General features: G+C 62.2%; 1 protein-coding gene across 9 annotated transcripts in view; it reads right to left on the minus strand.

The window, feature by feature from the left end:
- Positions 1 to 3,256: 3,256 nt before the first annotated feature.
- ZNF512B (zinc finger protein 512B) overlaps positions 3,257 to 13,560 on the minus strand; it is a 29,242-nt gene continuing 18,938 nt past the window's right edge. For 2 of the 9 annotated variants that reach the window (XM_035548370.2, XM_035548373.1), the window contains exons 13-17: positions 12,929 to 13,120; positions 7,286 to 7,387; positions 6,159 to 6,221; positions 4,042 to 4,140; positions 3,257 to 3,684 (exon numbers count right to left, since the gene is read on the minus strand). In XM_035548370.2, coding sequence (XP_035404263.1) covers positions 3,388 to 3,684; positions 4,042 to 4,140; positions 6,159 to 6,221; positions 7,286 to 7,387; positions 12,929 to 13,120 — 753 coding nt within the window. In that variant the 3' untranslated portion in view covers positions 3,257 to 3,387. Of the gene's footprint in view, positions 3,685 to 4,041; positions 4,141 to 6,158; positions 6,222 to 7,285; positions 7,388 to 10,800; positions 11,495 to 12,928; positions 13,121 to 13,560 lie in introns of those variants that run through there. The other 7 variants (XM_035548374.2, XM_035548371.2, XM_035548372.2 and 4 more) reach the window with 5 other exon arrangements.

The raw sequence follows: 13,560 nt of genomic DNA on the forward strand, positions 1-13,560 counted from the left end.
GGCTGGCAGAGGCCAGCCCGGGACCGGGACCACCATCCCCACCACGCGGCACCCCTCGCGTGCCCCGAGATCCCCAGGTCCCTGGCTGGGATGCTGGCATCCCGATGCTGTCCCTGCTCGCCTCCCACGGCCCCAAATTTCGGGGCTGGCCGAGTGCTTGCCTTACATCCCCCGGCTCCCCTCTGCACCTCGCAGGAGCAGTGCGGGGAAAGGCGTAAACATCCCTCGTGGCCAGCACGCCACGCTAAGCTAAGCTGCACCTCCGGAGGTGGTTTTCCTTCCCGAAGTGGTGGGGCAGGGACAGCGGTGGGGGCTGCAGCCCCCTGCCCAGCTCCTGTCCCCCCTCCGGGCAGGCTTCGGGCCGGATCCTGCACGGCCCCGCAGTGCAGCCCCCTGCCCAGCCCCTGCCCAGGCTCTGCGGGCTGTGGCTCGCTTTGGGCAAAGCGCTGCGTGCCGACTTAATCAATGGGAATCAAATTAATCGCGTGTTAATGAAGGCGAGCCCTGGGATATTCCCCGGGGCAGGCGGTGGGGATTGCAAGGGGAACCTGGAACCAGCGCAGCCGGGGCCGTGCGGGTGCCCCCGCCCTGGCCAGGACACAGAGAAGCCTTCTCCAGCGTCCCGATGCCACCTCCCGGCCTGAGAGTTGCAGGGGCCTGAAGAAATTCACAGCAATTTTAGCCACATCCCTCCGGGGAAGGCGGATTTCTGATGAGAAGGGATTAATCCCTCCTGGAGGAAGTCTTTGGACTTCCCTAGGCATCGCCCCCGCCGCTAGCACGCCGGTGCTTTACGGCCCTCCCAGAGAAGATTTGGAGCTTGCTTGCTTTTTGCTGTGACCTGGGCGAGAAGGAAAAGCATCACCCGAGTCCCCCGGGAGGGACGGGCTGCCCGAAGCGAGGCTCAGCAGGGCCTGGAGAGGGACGCGTGCTGCCCTCCGGTTTTGTTGGGCTCCCGAGCGCGGTTTGGCACGTCCTGCCTCGAGGTGCGCAGCGGCCCCACGGTCGCAGGCCGAGTGGAAACCACGTTTAGCTCCCAAGTAAGCACCCGGATTTTCGGATCCAGCAGCTCGCTCTGACATCGGCACAAGCTGCCAGCTTCCCAGCCCTTCTGGAGGCACAAACCCCCCGAAGAGCCCCCCCCGAAGCACCTACGCGGGGATCTCAGTGCAGAACTCTGCGCCTCGAGCTGCCAGCTCCTGCCAGCCTCGTGTGCTCCCCAGCCCTGCCCTCTCTCCCTTTCCTGCCACTGCTAAACCCAACCCCAGCCCCACCAGCCTCTGAAATGCAGAGAAAACCCACGGGACAGCGGGACAGCGTCCCCACGTCCCCACGTCCCCACGTCCCCACGTCCCCGCCGACCGAGCCTGGGACACCCCAGGTCCTGCAGCTCCTCGCAAGCCCCGCGGAGATCAGATTTGCACCGGCGATACCATCAGAACAGAGATCGGATGAAGCGCAAGCAGCAAACAGGATGAGCCGCCGTGACTAATTAAGCTTTCTCGCTAATTGCTTCGAAGCCCGAGGCAACGGCAGGGTTCCCTCACCGTGGGACGGCCGCGGGGCCAGGCAGGTGTTGGCATCCAGCTGCCCGCGGCTGGAGCACGAGCGCCAGCTCCCAGAGAAGCCACCCCGGCCTCGGACATCGACGTCTGTCCCCGTCATCCCCCGGGGCTCTAAGGATTCATCAGCAGAGAAGGGTGTTAATTACCGAACGCTTCCTCGGAGCAGGGGGGGGACGGGGCGCTGAGACGGCGGCGGGTGGAGGCCGGGCTGCGAAGAGCGGCACAGGAACCCCGAGGGCTGAGATTTTCACTGACCAAAAAAAAAAAAAAAAAAAAAAAAAAAGCAGAACCTCTCCTCCTCCCCAGCCACCGCCTTCCCGAGTCCCAGGCAGGGGAATAGAATGGAGGAAAACCCGAACTGAGGTTTTCTGTTCCACTGCCAAGAGAAAAGCGCTGCGGGCGCCCCGGGGGCGGCAGCGGGACGTGTCCGTGTCCCAAGGACAGAGGTAGCCTGGTTTTTGTCTGCGGACGGACACCGCTTGCCCTGGGGGCCCTTTCCTCCAGGCCAGAGCGAGGTGTTAGGATGAGACCGGGTGCGGGAAAACACAGACACGAAAAGAAAAGCAAGGAAGGGAAGAGGCGCCTTGCGGCGGCTCCCGCTCCCCGTCCCCGTGGCCGGGCTCGGTGCAACGCGCCTGGGCCTCGCCCGAAGGCAGGACCCGTGATTGTCACTCCATGCTGACCCTGTGTCCCCATTGCAACATCCCGCGGCCCAGCCAAGGAGCCGGGTGCCCAAGCAGCTGCTCCCCTCTCCCGGGCCATCAGCACCTTCGGGACGGGGGCAGGGTGGGACCCCCGAGGTTCGCAGCTCGCGCCGCCCGGCGCACGAGTCCTTTGGAGACGCCCGCTGCCGGCTCCCCGCAGGGACACGACGCCGTGGCCGGGCACCTTTGGGCCCTTCCCTCACCGCTCGCGGCACTCCCGCAACTTTCTCTTAAACCCACGACCCCTCCGGCGACCCCTCTCCCACCGCCATCCAGGGGCCTGTGCGTGCTCAGCACCTCCGGAGCCCCTCCTGCACCCGACGCGGGGACGGCAGCGCCCAGGGGCTCCCGGCTCCGTGCCACCTCCCTGCTCCTTCCCCCACGCCGGGACAAAAAACAAAAAACAACAGAAAAAAAAAACCCTTGCACCGCTCCATCGGAGCCGGCCACGAAGCTGAGGCACCACGGAGCAGGTCCCCCCGGCTGCGGGCGAAGTGCCACCAGGTCCCCCCCACAGCACCCTGCTGTCCCCCCCCTCCCCGTCCCTTCCCACCCCACCCGGCCGCTCCCGTGGGTCCAGCGTCTTTGGGAACGTCCCCCCGGGGGGGCTGCGGCCACGGAAAGGCTTCAGCAAGGGCAGGGGGGGCTCGGGGTGAGGCCCCCGGCACGGCGCAGAGCGACCCCGTCCACCGGGGCCCTGCTGCTATTGCACTTTTCTTTCACTCAAGCGTCACCAGTTTCACACACGGGGTTAGAAGGGGAGGCAGGGGGCCGGGGGGGGGACGGCAGCAGGGCCCCGTCGGGCCGGGGGGGTATGTACATGGGCGGGGGGGGGCAAGAACGGTCCAGCTTGCTCGGTCCTGTTGGTTTTCCAGTGTGAAACAAGGTCCATGATTTGCTTAAAGTGGTTAATTGGTATTTGCGGTCTTTTTTTTTTGTTGTTGTTCTTTTTCTTTTTTTTTTTTTTCCTTTTTTTTTTTTTTTTTTGTAAAAAGGAGGGGGTGAGCGGAGGGTGGGGGGAGAGGAAGGGAAAGGAGGGGGACAGAAAACCGGGAGCGCCCCCCCCACCCTGTTACCCTGGGCTGTAAACGAATCCTCGCAGACGAGTCTCTGAGCTCTCACTTCTCGGGCACCTTACTGGCTCCCCCCTTGCGGTGGTGGCTCGGGGGCTTGGGGACGCGCTCGTCCCCGGCGGGGCTGCAGCGGGAGCCCTCCCAGTGCTCGGGGCTTTTCTTGTGATTAGTCTTTGCCGCCACGCTCTCTCTGCCTTTGGGGGATATTTCCGGAGGCCTCTCCTTGGGTTTTCTCCCCCTCTTCTTCCCGTTTGTGCTTTTCTTTTTCTCCTCCTTGCTGGAAGAAAGCTGGTCCCTGCTTTTCTTTTTCCGGCTGGCCTCGGCGGCGGTTCGGAACCAGTTCTGCATCCACGGGGTGATAACGGGGCTGGTTAGGGACCTGCCTCGGCCCGGGCAGCCCCATGGCACGGCACGCACCAGCCCAGGGCTCTCTTGCCCCCTTTTCCCAAGCCCCAGCTGCCCCATGCCCTGCTGGCATCACCTCCCCAGGACACACAGCCTGGAGGTTTTGGGAACCCGAAGGGGAGCAGTGAGGCCCCGCCAGGCTGGCACATCAGGTCCGTGCCTTGCCCAGAGGCTGTCACAACACTGCTGAGCTGCTGTGCCCTGCTCCCGGCAGATCTGAGTGGATGGAGAGGGGCAGACCGAGCGCGGGCGCGTGGCAGCAGGGCCCCGGAGCAGCCCCAGCTGCTTTCTTACCTCCGAGTGAGCCTTGATGATGTGGTACTTGACCCCGCTCTCGGAGCTGAACTCCTTCTGGCAGAGGAGGCAGCGGTACTTGCCCACCGAGTGGTCCCCCTGCAAGACAGAGCATCCGCGGGCAGCCCCAGGCAGAGCCCAAAGCTCCCCGGGCGTCCGAGTGCCGGCTCCTGCAGGCTCGGAGGGCAGCGAGTGCCAAATTTTGGTGCCTGTGCACTACCCACGCCGGCTGTGATGCTGCACCGACGCCGTTGTGTGTCCAAACACCCCGTTCCCTCGCTGTCAGCAGAGCTGTGATCTACCGGGACTGAGCCCTCGTCTAATTTACGTCCGACAGACTCACCTCATTTCCCTTTTACGCTGTCAAAGAGCTGCAGCTACCGCTGGATTCCTGTCATTAGAGCCCTCGTGGGGATGACTGATCGCCCGGCTCTGCCGCAGTTCACGGCACGGGGGAGATAATGTGTTCTCTATTGACGAGGGGTTTATGGATGGCCCCCTCAGGCAATACATACGTAGCTCCGTGGGAATTCCTCCGTGGCTGGCTCTGGGCTGTAAATCTGCAGTAAGAGAGAGCTCTTGCGTTTTGGAGACGGGCAGGACGCGGGCAGGCCTGGCTCTCCGTAAATACTCGAGCAAAAATCAGCTCAGCTCATCGATCCCCACCGAGGATGGGGCACTGCCCGGGAGCCTCTTCCACTCTTGGTAGCGCTCGACGTGTTTTAACCAGCTCTGTAGGATTTTCTTTGAGGGATCGCTGAGGCCAGCTACGGAGGGACTCTGTGGGTTACTCCGGATTTGGCGGTGCTTGTAGCCATTGCAAAACTCAAACAGGGCAGAACTGGTGGTGGCAGCACACGGGGGACACGATGCAGCAGAGGCCACCAGCACGGTCTGCAGCTGGGGTGGGCAGACCCAGCGGGTCCGGGACCAGCAGCCCCCGAAGCCAACCGCCAGCACCTGGCTCCAGTGTGGGCTATGCCGGGCTTGCCTCTCCTGGGCAACGCAGCTGTGCATTTAAAGAAAATGATCCTGCGACCCCTGGCTACCTTCTGTGCACAGGCACCAGAGCAGAGACAGCAGAACCAGCCAGGAAACGTCTGGTTTTCTCTCAGAAACCATTTGCTGTTGGGTGCCCGGTTCTGCGCGCTAGCAAAGGAACTGCTGGAGCCTCCTGCATTTGCACTTTTATCCCGTATAAATTCTGCTTCTTCTGCCGGATCTCTGCGGCCCATTTTCTAAATGATCTCATTAGGGGTTGATGTTCCAGCTCGTGTTGGAGGAGTGCGGGAGTTTGTGTTTTTAATAACCACGGGGTATGTGTTGGAGCTGCCTCCTGGAAGCTACATTCAATGGAAGCTGCAGCTGGAAACGTTTCAGGGCATAAAGCTTTACGAGCTCACTCCGTTCCAAGGCGAGGGACCTACGCTGAGCTCCCGATCCCTCCTCCTGCGGCAGCCGCAGGCCACCGGAGCCCCCGGCGCTCGGCAGTGCCACTGCTCTGCCTGCCCACAGCCCTGCGGTCTCTGCACGGGCCACCCTCGGCTCTCGGCGGTGCTCAGCGCCTGGCTGGGAGAGGTGCTGGCCACAGCTGCGAATAAATCAGGGGCTGCAGGAGCTGTGCAGGGGCTGCCGGGGGTTGTCCTTGGGTCAGATGTTCGTACAGGTGAGGGCTCAACTCCAAGAGATAAAAGCTCTCCACGACGTCTGCTGGGCTGCAGCCTCGCCACCTTCGGCTGCGCGGGGCTGGGGGTTTGATCCTGCCCAGGAGGACGGTGCTGAGGGCGAGCGGCCGGACCGGAGCAACAGGCTGAGCGGTGACAACTCGATGGCAGTGGCGTGGCCCGGCCGGCCCTCGCAGCAGGCCCCCTCCCCTGCCTCCAGCCGGGGTGCCACAGGCTGGCGCGCGGCCGCCGCGCCCCGCGGGCAGGATCCGGGGAGCGGCCGCAGCATCTTCCGCCTCCCCTCAGCACTGGCTGGCAGCCACAGGAACGCGGTCACGCGCCTTTAACCCACCTCCTTTTGCCCCTTGGCCTGCTTCTTCCAAACGAGCCGTGGGGAGAGAAGGACAAGAACAACCCCACCTCCAAGCCGAAGGTGCAACAGGCGGGACCTACCTTGGTGCAGTTGGCCAGGTGAGCTTTCAACCCCGAGACGCTGGAGTAAATGGCTTCGCAGCACTGCGGAAAGAAACACAGGAGGGTTGGCCACCATTCCCCCTTGTCTCCAGGCCTTCCTCCATCCCGTGGCCAGGAGCCTGCTGTGCCAGCGAGGCCACCGGTCCAGGCTGAGCAGCAGGAGGTTAATGCTGTGCGAGATGCCGAGGGCTCTGGTCACACGTTTCCTATTAGCGCTAATGGGAGTCATGTGGCCACATCCCTCTGCAACGGGCTGAAAAATGTCTCCCCTAAATGTCTCCGTGGAAAACGTACATTTGCGAGCAGTCAGGAGGCCCTGCTGGGCTACAGGAGTTCTTGGAGCCACAGCAGACGCTTAACGGAGAAGAGAAATCACCAGGGCAGCAGCATGACCAGTTTCTGAGCAACGTCTTTTCAAAGTGCCTGTGTATGACATTAATTAGCCAGTGCGTCTCCCCCGGCCTTGTGGTAACAGCCCCGCTCAAAATTCCCATTGCTAAGGCTTTGTTTCACATTATAAATCAATGGCCCAGCACAAGGGTGGAGTTCACCTCCCTGCGAGCTCAGGCCAAGGCTGTGTTTTACAGCGAGATGAAGCACACACACCATGTCCTGGAGGCCTTTGCCTAACCCAGCGCTTAAAAAATAAAAAAAAACACGGACAAAAAAACAAAACAAACAAAAAAAAACACGAAATGACTTAGAACCAGCCCCAGCTTTACTCAGGGAAAAGCAGGTTCTGTGCATAAAAGGGCTCTTAGGCACAGACCACGCAGCCTTTGCCCTGTGCTGGTGCTGGGAGCTCCCCAAAAGCAGCCCCAGGGCCCGCCGCAGGCGGTGCGAGCTGACCTGCCTCCCGCCAGCACCCAGGACAGGGCAGGGGGCGATGCCCGAGCCCCCCGCGTGCTCGAGAGCACTGAAAGGGGACGTGCTTCCAGCCCGCGCTGCGTGGGGAGAGCAGCTGAAACCCGGGGCTGAGCAGCAACAAAAGTGCCGCAGCCTCGGTGCCGGGGGCCAGGAAGAACCGGGGGTTTCTGCCCCCGAAATTCCCCCCGCCTCCTGCGGGGTGAAAGCAGCCCGGCGTGGGGAGCAGAAGCGGTCCTTACGTTATTGGGACAGTTGATGTGGCCCTTCTCCTTCACTTCGTTCTTCCAGTTTTCCAACAGCCTGGGGTTGAGCTTTGGAAGTCCCGGCCGGGTGTAATTGAGCTGCGAACAACGGGAAGCCGTTAGCAGAGCGGCGCACACCGGTCCTGTCCCTGGGGGAGCCCCTGGTCTCCAAAGGGGTTTCGACTCCCTCCCATTCCCCCTGGAGAAGTGAACTGGGGCCGAAAACGAGCTGGGAAGCTTCCCCCGGGGAACGTCCCCCCTGGGGCACTGTGCAGCACGGGGGTGGCTCTCCTGCCACCAGCCAGGGGGCAGCGGGGATGGGGGGCGGTGGGGACGGCAGAGCAGGGCAGGAACCGCGGCCGCCTCCAGGCAGCGACACGAGGGAAGGCTCCAGCTCCTGGGGCACGCTCCCCACGGCTGCTCGGGGCCAGGCCTCGTGTCGGAGCAGCCCCTCGGCCACATTTTGTAACCTGCACACTGGGCAGAGGGGACAGAGCCAAGCTCGAAGAGCCCCCGTGGCTGCCTCCCACCGGTTAACGGGTACGGCCCCTCGAACAGTGAAAGGCTCTTGCGTCTCTGCCTCTCCTTCTGGCAGCGCTGCGCCTTCCAAGTGCTTTTAATTACTGCTTTATTAGCGACTTGGAGGGTTAGCACAGCGGGCTGGGCCCTTCCAGCTCTGTTTCTGCATGTTCAGCACACGCAAGCGCGTCCGTGGGCACCTCCTGCCCGGCGCCGGGGCGCGTGGCCCTACCTGCAGGGCTGGCGCAGCTGCAGCGAGTCCCGCAGGGCACACGGGGCTGCTCCTCCTTCAGCTGGAGCTGCCCTTGGCCGAGCGATCACGCGAGCAGGAGCTTGGCAAGGACCAGGGGATGCTGCTCACGTCCCCAGGCCCTCGCTCGCTCGGTGGGTGCAGGGACCCGTGCAGTTTTTGGGCCGGGGCTCCTCCGGCTCATCGACGTAACCCCGCTCGGCGGAGAGGAAGGAGGCTCAAAGCACGCTTGCGGAGAGGTGCGGAAACCGGGCTGTTCCTTCAAAACGTGCCCCCAGGGCTCAGCGCTCACCCTTCGGACGCCGCGGGGTGGCCGCTGGCTGTATTTCTTTCCCAGCTGTGACTCTTCTCCTACGTGCCGATAAGCTGCGGATTTGCCTTCGTCCGGCTGGGTCGGGGTAACGTGCCTCCCCCCGGCAGGCTGCTCCCAAACCTCCTGCTCCCTGCCAGCGGAGCTCCCACGGAGGCTGCAGGGCTTGTGCCGGGGCGGGCTGGCCTCGGACACTCCGCTTAATTTCATGCCAAGCAGGGAGGGCCCCCCCGTGCCCCCCAGCACGCAGCCGGGGAAGGGAGGAGAGGGGAGAGGCTCCACGCGAAGGGCAGGGGCAAAGGGGCTTGCAAAACGGACGCTGGTGAGGACGGATGTGGAAAAATCCCCCAAGCCCCGGCGTGCTGCTGTTCTGTCATGCTCGGCGGCCGCCAAGATGCCAGCAGAGCCCTTTGAAGCGCTGGGATGGGGCATCCACCAACCGGCCCCCGTCCCCTGCCCGGGGAAGGCAATGGCACCTCCAGGGGAGAACACAGGAGGCTCTTTTTTGTCATTGATACTGAGAGCTGGGATGCCAAGCGGCCTCCTTAATTAAAAGCCAATCAATCCCATGAATGAGCAAACATTAATGGTAACCGCACGCAGCCCCGGCAACAACCTCTCCCCCTGCGTGTCCCCGGGGAGGAGGCGGGGGGGGATGTTCAGAGACGCGGATTCTGCTGCTCCGGCTTCCCACTCCGGAGAAAAAAAAAAAAAATCCCTCCCCGCTCTGCTCCAACAGGCACTGCACAATAACATGCAAATCCCATGTCTTCCTGGGGCGCTGCGGTTCTGGGAATGTCAAAGCCATCTTTATGCCTCTATTAAGAAGGAGCCCCAGGCATGGAATATTTTATTTTCTTCCATTTATTTTCCTCAAACAGCCTGTAAGTGAAAATCTTCGGGGCCAAATCATTAAACAGCTACAACTGGTTTTGGCCGCGGCCCATCTCCTCGGAACAGTCGAAGGATGCTGGGGTGGGAAGGCTTCTTTCCTGTGACTGGCAGTTTTATTTCGTTAACTTTCAGATTCCAGTCCTCTCCGCTCCCTAGACGGCTCTCCCCTTCCCCAAAATACACCGCAGCAAACGAGAACCACGCACGCCAACACCTCCCGTCCGAGCCGACCTCCTGCACCACGGAGGGCCCTAGCACGGGGCACGGAGCTCCGATCTCTCCGTGGTCCTGCCCCGTGCAAACCGCAGCTAATTCCATCCGGGAGGCAAAGCCAGAGCACGGCCGGGAGCTGTGGCCCAGCCAGGGCTCCTGAGCGAGGGCAGGGCAGGAGGAACGGTCCCCGAGGGGCCCTCACCTGAGCCCCCTGCTCGGAGCCAGCTCGGCCACCGCTGAGCCGAGTCCTCGGGGCTCAGCCTGGCTCCAGGACTTGCCGGCTTCTGCCCGGATCGCAGGGCCATTGTGTTGGGGGACAGACCCGAGCCAGATTTTTCTGGTCTAGGAATGCGTTCCGCTTCCAACGTGGGGTTTTCTTAAAAAACTCAAGCCCGCGGATGACTTTTGCCCTCGAGCTTGCTGACTGGCCCGCGCCAGCGCTTTGCTGCGAGCTCCCCTTCCGTCCTGCCGGGCCGCCCCGACCCTGCTGGGCTCAGCACCTCCGCCCCTGCTCCTGCAGGAGAGCAGCCGGGCCCCCAGCACCGTGCGGACCCCCAGACCCCCAGGGGATGGGGGACAGGGTGTGTGCCTCCAGCTGCCGTAAATCAAATGCCCAGCAGTCCAAAGCACCGTGAGCAGAGCAGGCAGGCAGCGCTCCCCAGGAGCAGGCAGGAAAGCAAACCGTTCCCTAAAAAGTGCTGGAGAGAGCAGGAAGGACCGTGGTACCCGGCCAGAGCCCGCTGGAGCTGGGCTTGCGGCAGCACGAGACATCCTTCCCTAAAACCTCCGGGAGCACAAGTTGCTCCACGGGGGAGCACCGAAGGCACCAACCCATCAAACAGCCGGATTTCCAAGGTGTTTTCTCCCGGCTCACCTCTTCCCTCCGCTCTAGGAGGCTGTTTCTCCCACGCCGGCCTCCAAAAATGGGTCAGGGCACCCCCGTGCAGAGCCGGGAGCCCACCGCCACCTCCACCACGGGGTCCCCCTACCTGCCAGCCTCTCACTCCCCTGCCCAAAGGCTGAAGGCACTGAGGCAGAGCTGGGCCTTACTGCAGGTAGGGGATGGCTCCAGCAAAAGCCAGAGGAGGGTCGGAGGATTGGCACCATCTTCACGGAGCTTCTGGAAAGGAGATTTTTCCCAGAAAAGCAGCAGGGGTGTGCCCTTCCCCATCTGACATCCTCAGCAAGCGGCCGTTGTGAAATACCTCATCTGGTTCAGCTTATCCAGAGGCAAATAAAGATCGGAGCGAGAAAATGAGACTCCAGTGTATATTTAGAAGTGCTGGATTTGGTTAGCGCAGAATGGAGGCATTGCAAGGCCTGGGATCCGAGCAGCAATCGTTTATTCTGATGCCATCGCTTTGGTGAGAAGGAATCCATCCTCCCGGGGGAAGGCGAACGCGTCCCACCACGGGCCACCAACGGGATCCCAAGCCAGCATCCCAGCCCGGCCAGGGCCGGCTGCGGCACGGCCACGGTGGGCAGAACGTGGTGGGGGGAGCTGCAGGGGGGCTGCGCCTGCTGGGGGGCACCCAGAGGAGATGGGGGAGAGGCAGGATGCTGCCAACCCCCGCGTCCCACCGGCTGCTGAGGAGCTGCACGCCCTCCCCCGAGGAAGAGCTTTGCTGCTTGGAGAAGGATGGAGCAGGGGGTGGCTTTCTTCATCGCCTCCCTCAGTGTCCCCACTGGCTGCTAGGACGGTGGCGTGTCACTGGAGAGCTCGGGGACAGAGCAGGTCCTGCTCTGAAGCAAACGGTGAGCGGTGTGGGTGCTCCCAGTGAGGTACTGGCTGGAGCTGGAAGCATCGGTACCCTCTGGGGCCCTGCAGATCCCCAGGGCTTGCTGCGAGGTGCGGCTGCAACCTGCCGCTGACCCCCGACATCTCACCTCTCCCGAGGTCCAAGCCAGTGAGGGGGTCTGCGGGCCTGGCAGCACGCTCCAAACGTCTGGAAACTTCTTCTTCGTGGGAAGAAAAGGTGCTGGGGGGCCAGCTTTTCCGGGAACCATCCGCCCTCCTGCCCTGGTCATGGTTAAGCAGGGTTTGTCTTTCTGCAGCCCCAGTGTCCGTGGGTTGCCAGCTCCCTCGGAAGGATGAGCACCGTGGGTGCTCAGCAGGAGCGCCAGGCGGTGCGCAGGGATGCCGGGACGCTGCCCCCTGCTCCCACGCTGCCCAGAGCTGGACCCGCTGCAGAGCGGTTCTGCCAGCACGGCTGAGACTCTGAGGAAAGGGCCATTTTGGGGGGGGCTATTTTTGTAGCCGGGTATTTGCCAGCGTGTTTGGGTCCCTCGGAGCTGGGACATTTTTTCCGTACCCTTAACCGAAGCAGCTCCTAACTGCGGACCAGTCCCCGGGGATGCAGACGTTACCCTGCAGAGCAGCGCGGGGCCCAGCAGGGCGTGCTGAAGTCAGCGTGCTGCTCCCCCTGCCTCCCCGGGCAGAACCTGCCTCCTGCCAGCGCCGCGCCTCGAGAGAAAACGTCACAGGCTGAGCAGATGAGATTTCAGAGAGTTGTCAAGGGAACGTGACAGCCGCTGCAGGACGTGCCCACAGATAAATGCTCGCAGCTCCACACGCGCTCGCTCGCCGCGCTCTGACCTCCTCTGAACTCATCTGTGCAGCAAAGCCCGGTGCAGCTGGGGCCAGCGCAGGGCTCGAGGTCCCCGTTCTCCGGCCCAAGAGCCTCATCTGCCACCTGGGACCTGGGCTAACTCCCCCCCTTCTCATCTTCAGCGCCAATCTGCTCCCACCAACCTCACAGCAATTCTGTTTTCTTAGCGCTGGGATGGAGCTCACGGAGGAAACTTAAACAATTAGACCATGAACGCAAGAAACGTCTCATAAAAAAACACAAAGAGAAGTTCATGGAGCTGTTATGCCAGGGGCTGAAACCTTTACGAGCTCTTTGTATGCCGGCTTGCACATGGGCCTGCTGTCCGGGCCCCTCCCTCAGCTCAGACACAAAATACCCGAAGTTAAGAACGAGGAGGAAAAGAGGAATGAAAATACCGAGGGGGCGAAGAGAGCACAACAGCTCTCCTCCTGGGAAGAGTCTCCCAGAAATTAAGCAGGAGAGATGGAAGGGACGAAATTCTGCCTGGGGAGTCCTTGCTCTCTGTCAAGGTGACTGCTTTAGACCCGACCTGCTCCCTCTTTTCACGTGCTCCTCGCTTGTCAGCCTGCACCTTGCCACAGACAAGGGACCTTCCTCCATGACATCCTCGGGGCCAGACCCTGATCTCTCCACTGCTTTTATGGAGCCTCCAGATCGTGGAGGCAGCTCCGGGGCTCAGCCTGTGCTGGGCGGGCCGCTGAGCAAGAAATTTGCCATCTCTGCTAATTCACTGCACGCACCGAACACGAGAACGTGAGGCCTCGGCCACCCGGGGCCTCGCTGCCCTGCGAGGATCTCTGCGCACAGCTAGCTCAAAGCGAGGAGGAATAAAAGCCTCTTACCCGCTTCGTTTCAGGTACCAGGTCGTCCTTCATCCTCCGCTTGGTCCAGTCCTTGGCGAGCTCATCCTCTGCTATCTCCTGCAGGTGGAAGACGGCCACCTGAGCCGACGTGCGACGGATGCGGCCGCTCGGGGTCCTTTCAAAATCTTCTACGGGGCTGGGCTCTGGCTTCACCTCTGGCTCCTCTGGCGGCTGCAAAAGAGACAAGAGTTATGACCAGGGGAGAAGAGGAGAGCTCTCCAGCCCTGGGATGGAGACACTCAGGTTTGGGCTGTTTGCAGACCTGCTGCGTGCAGGTGTGGGGCTGCAGGGGCACCAGCACCCCAGCACGGGGACCCCAGGCACACACCCACCTCCTCCCACAACCACACAGCCCAAGCGTTGGGCTGATTGTGTCCTTTCGTACTCCCGGACTTCCCACGTGTATAAACGCCTCCGGTTATTAGAGTTACGGGGTTATTAGAGTCAGATGCACTGTCGGGAGGGATCAACAGCACAGAAAAGGATGCTCCCCAGGGACGCATCCTGCCACCCCAGCAGTGGCAAGCAGCCGACGCTTGCTGGCTGCCGAGGGAGTGATCTGATCTCTTTTTTTTTTTGCAGACCATGGCTGCAGGGCAGGCTGGAGCACA

The sequence above is a fragment of the Cygnus atratus genome, chromosome 16 (assembly GCF_013377495.2).
Source record: "Cygnus atratus isolate AKBS03 ecotype Queensland, Australia chromosome 16, CAtr_DNAZoo_HiC_assembly, whole genome shotgun sequence".
Taxonomy (NCBI): Eukaryota; Metazoa; Chordata; class Aves; order Anseriformes; family Anatidae; genus Cygnus; species Cygnus atratus.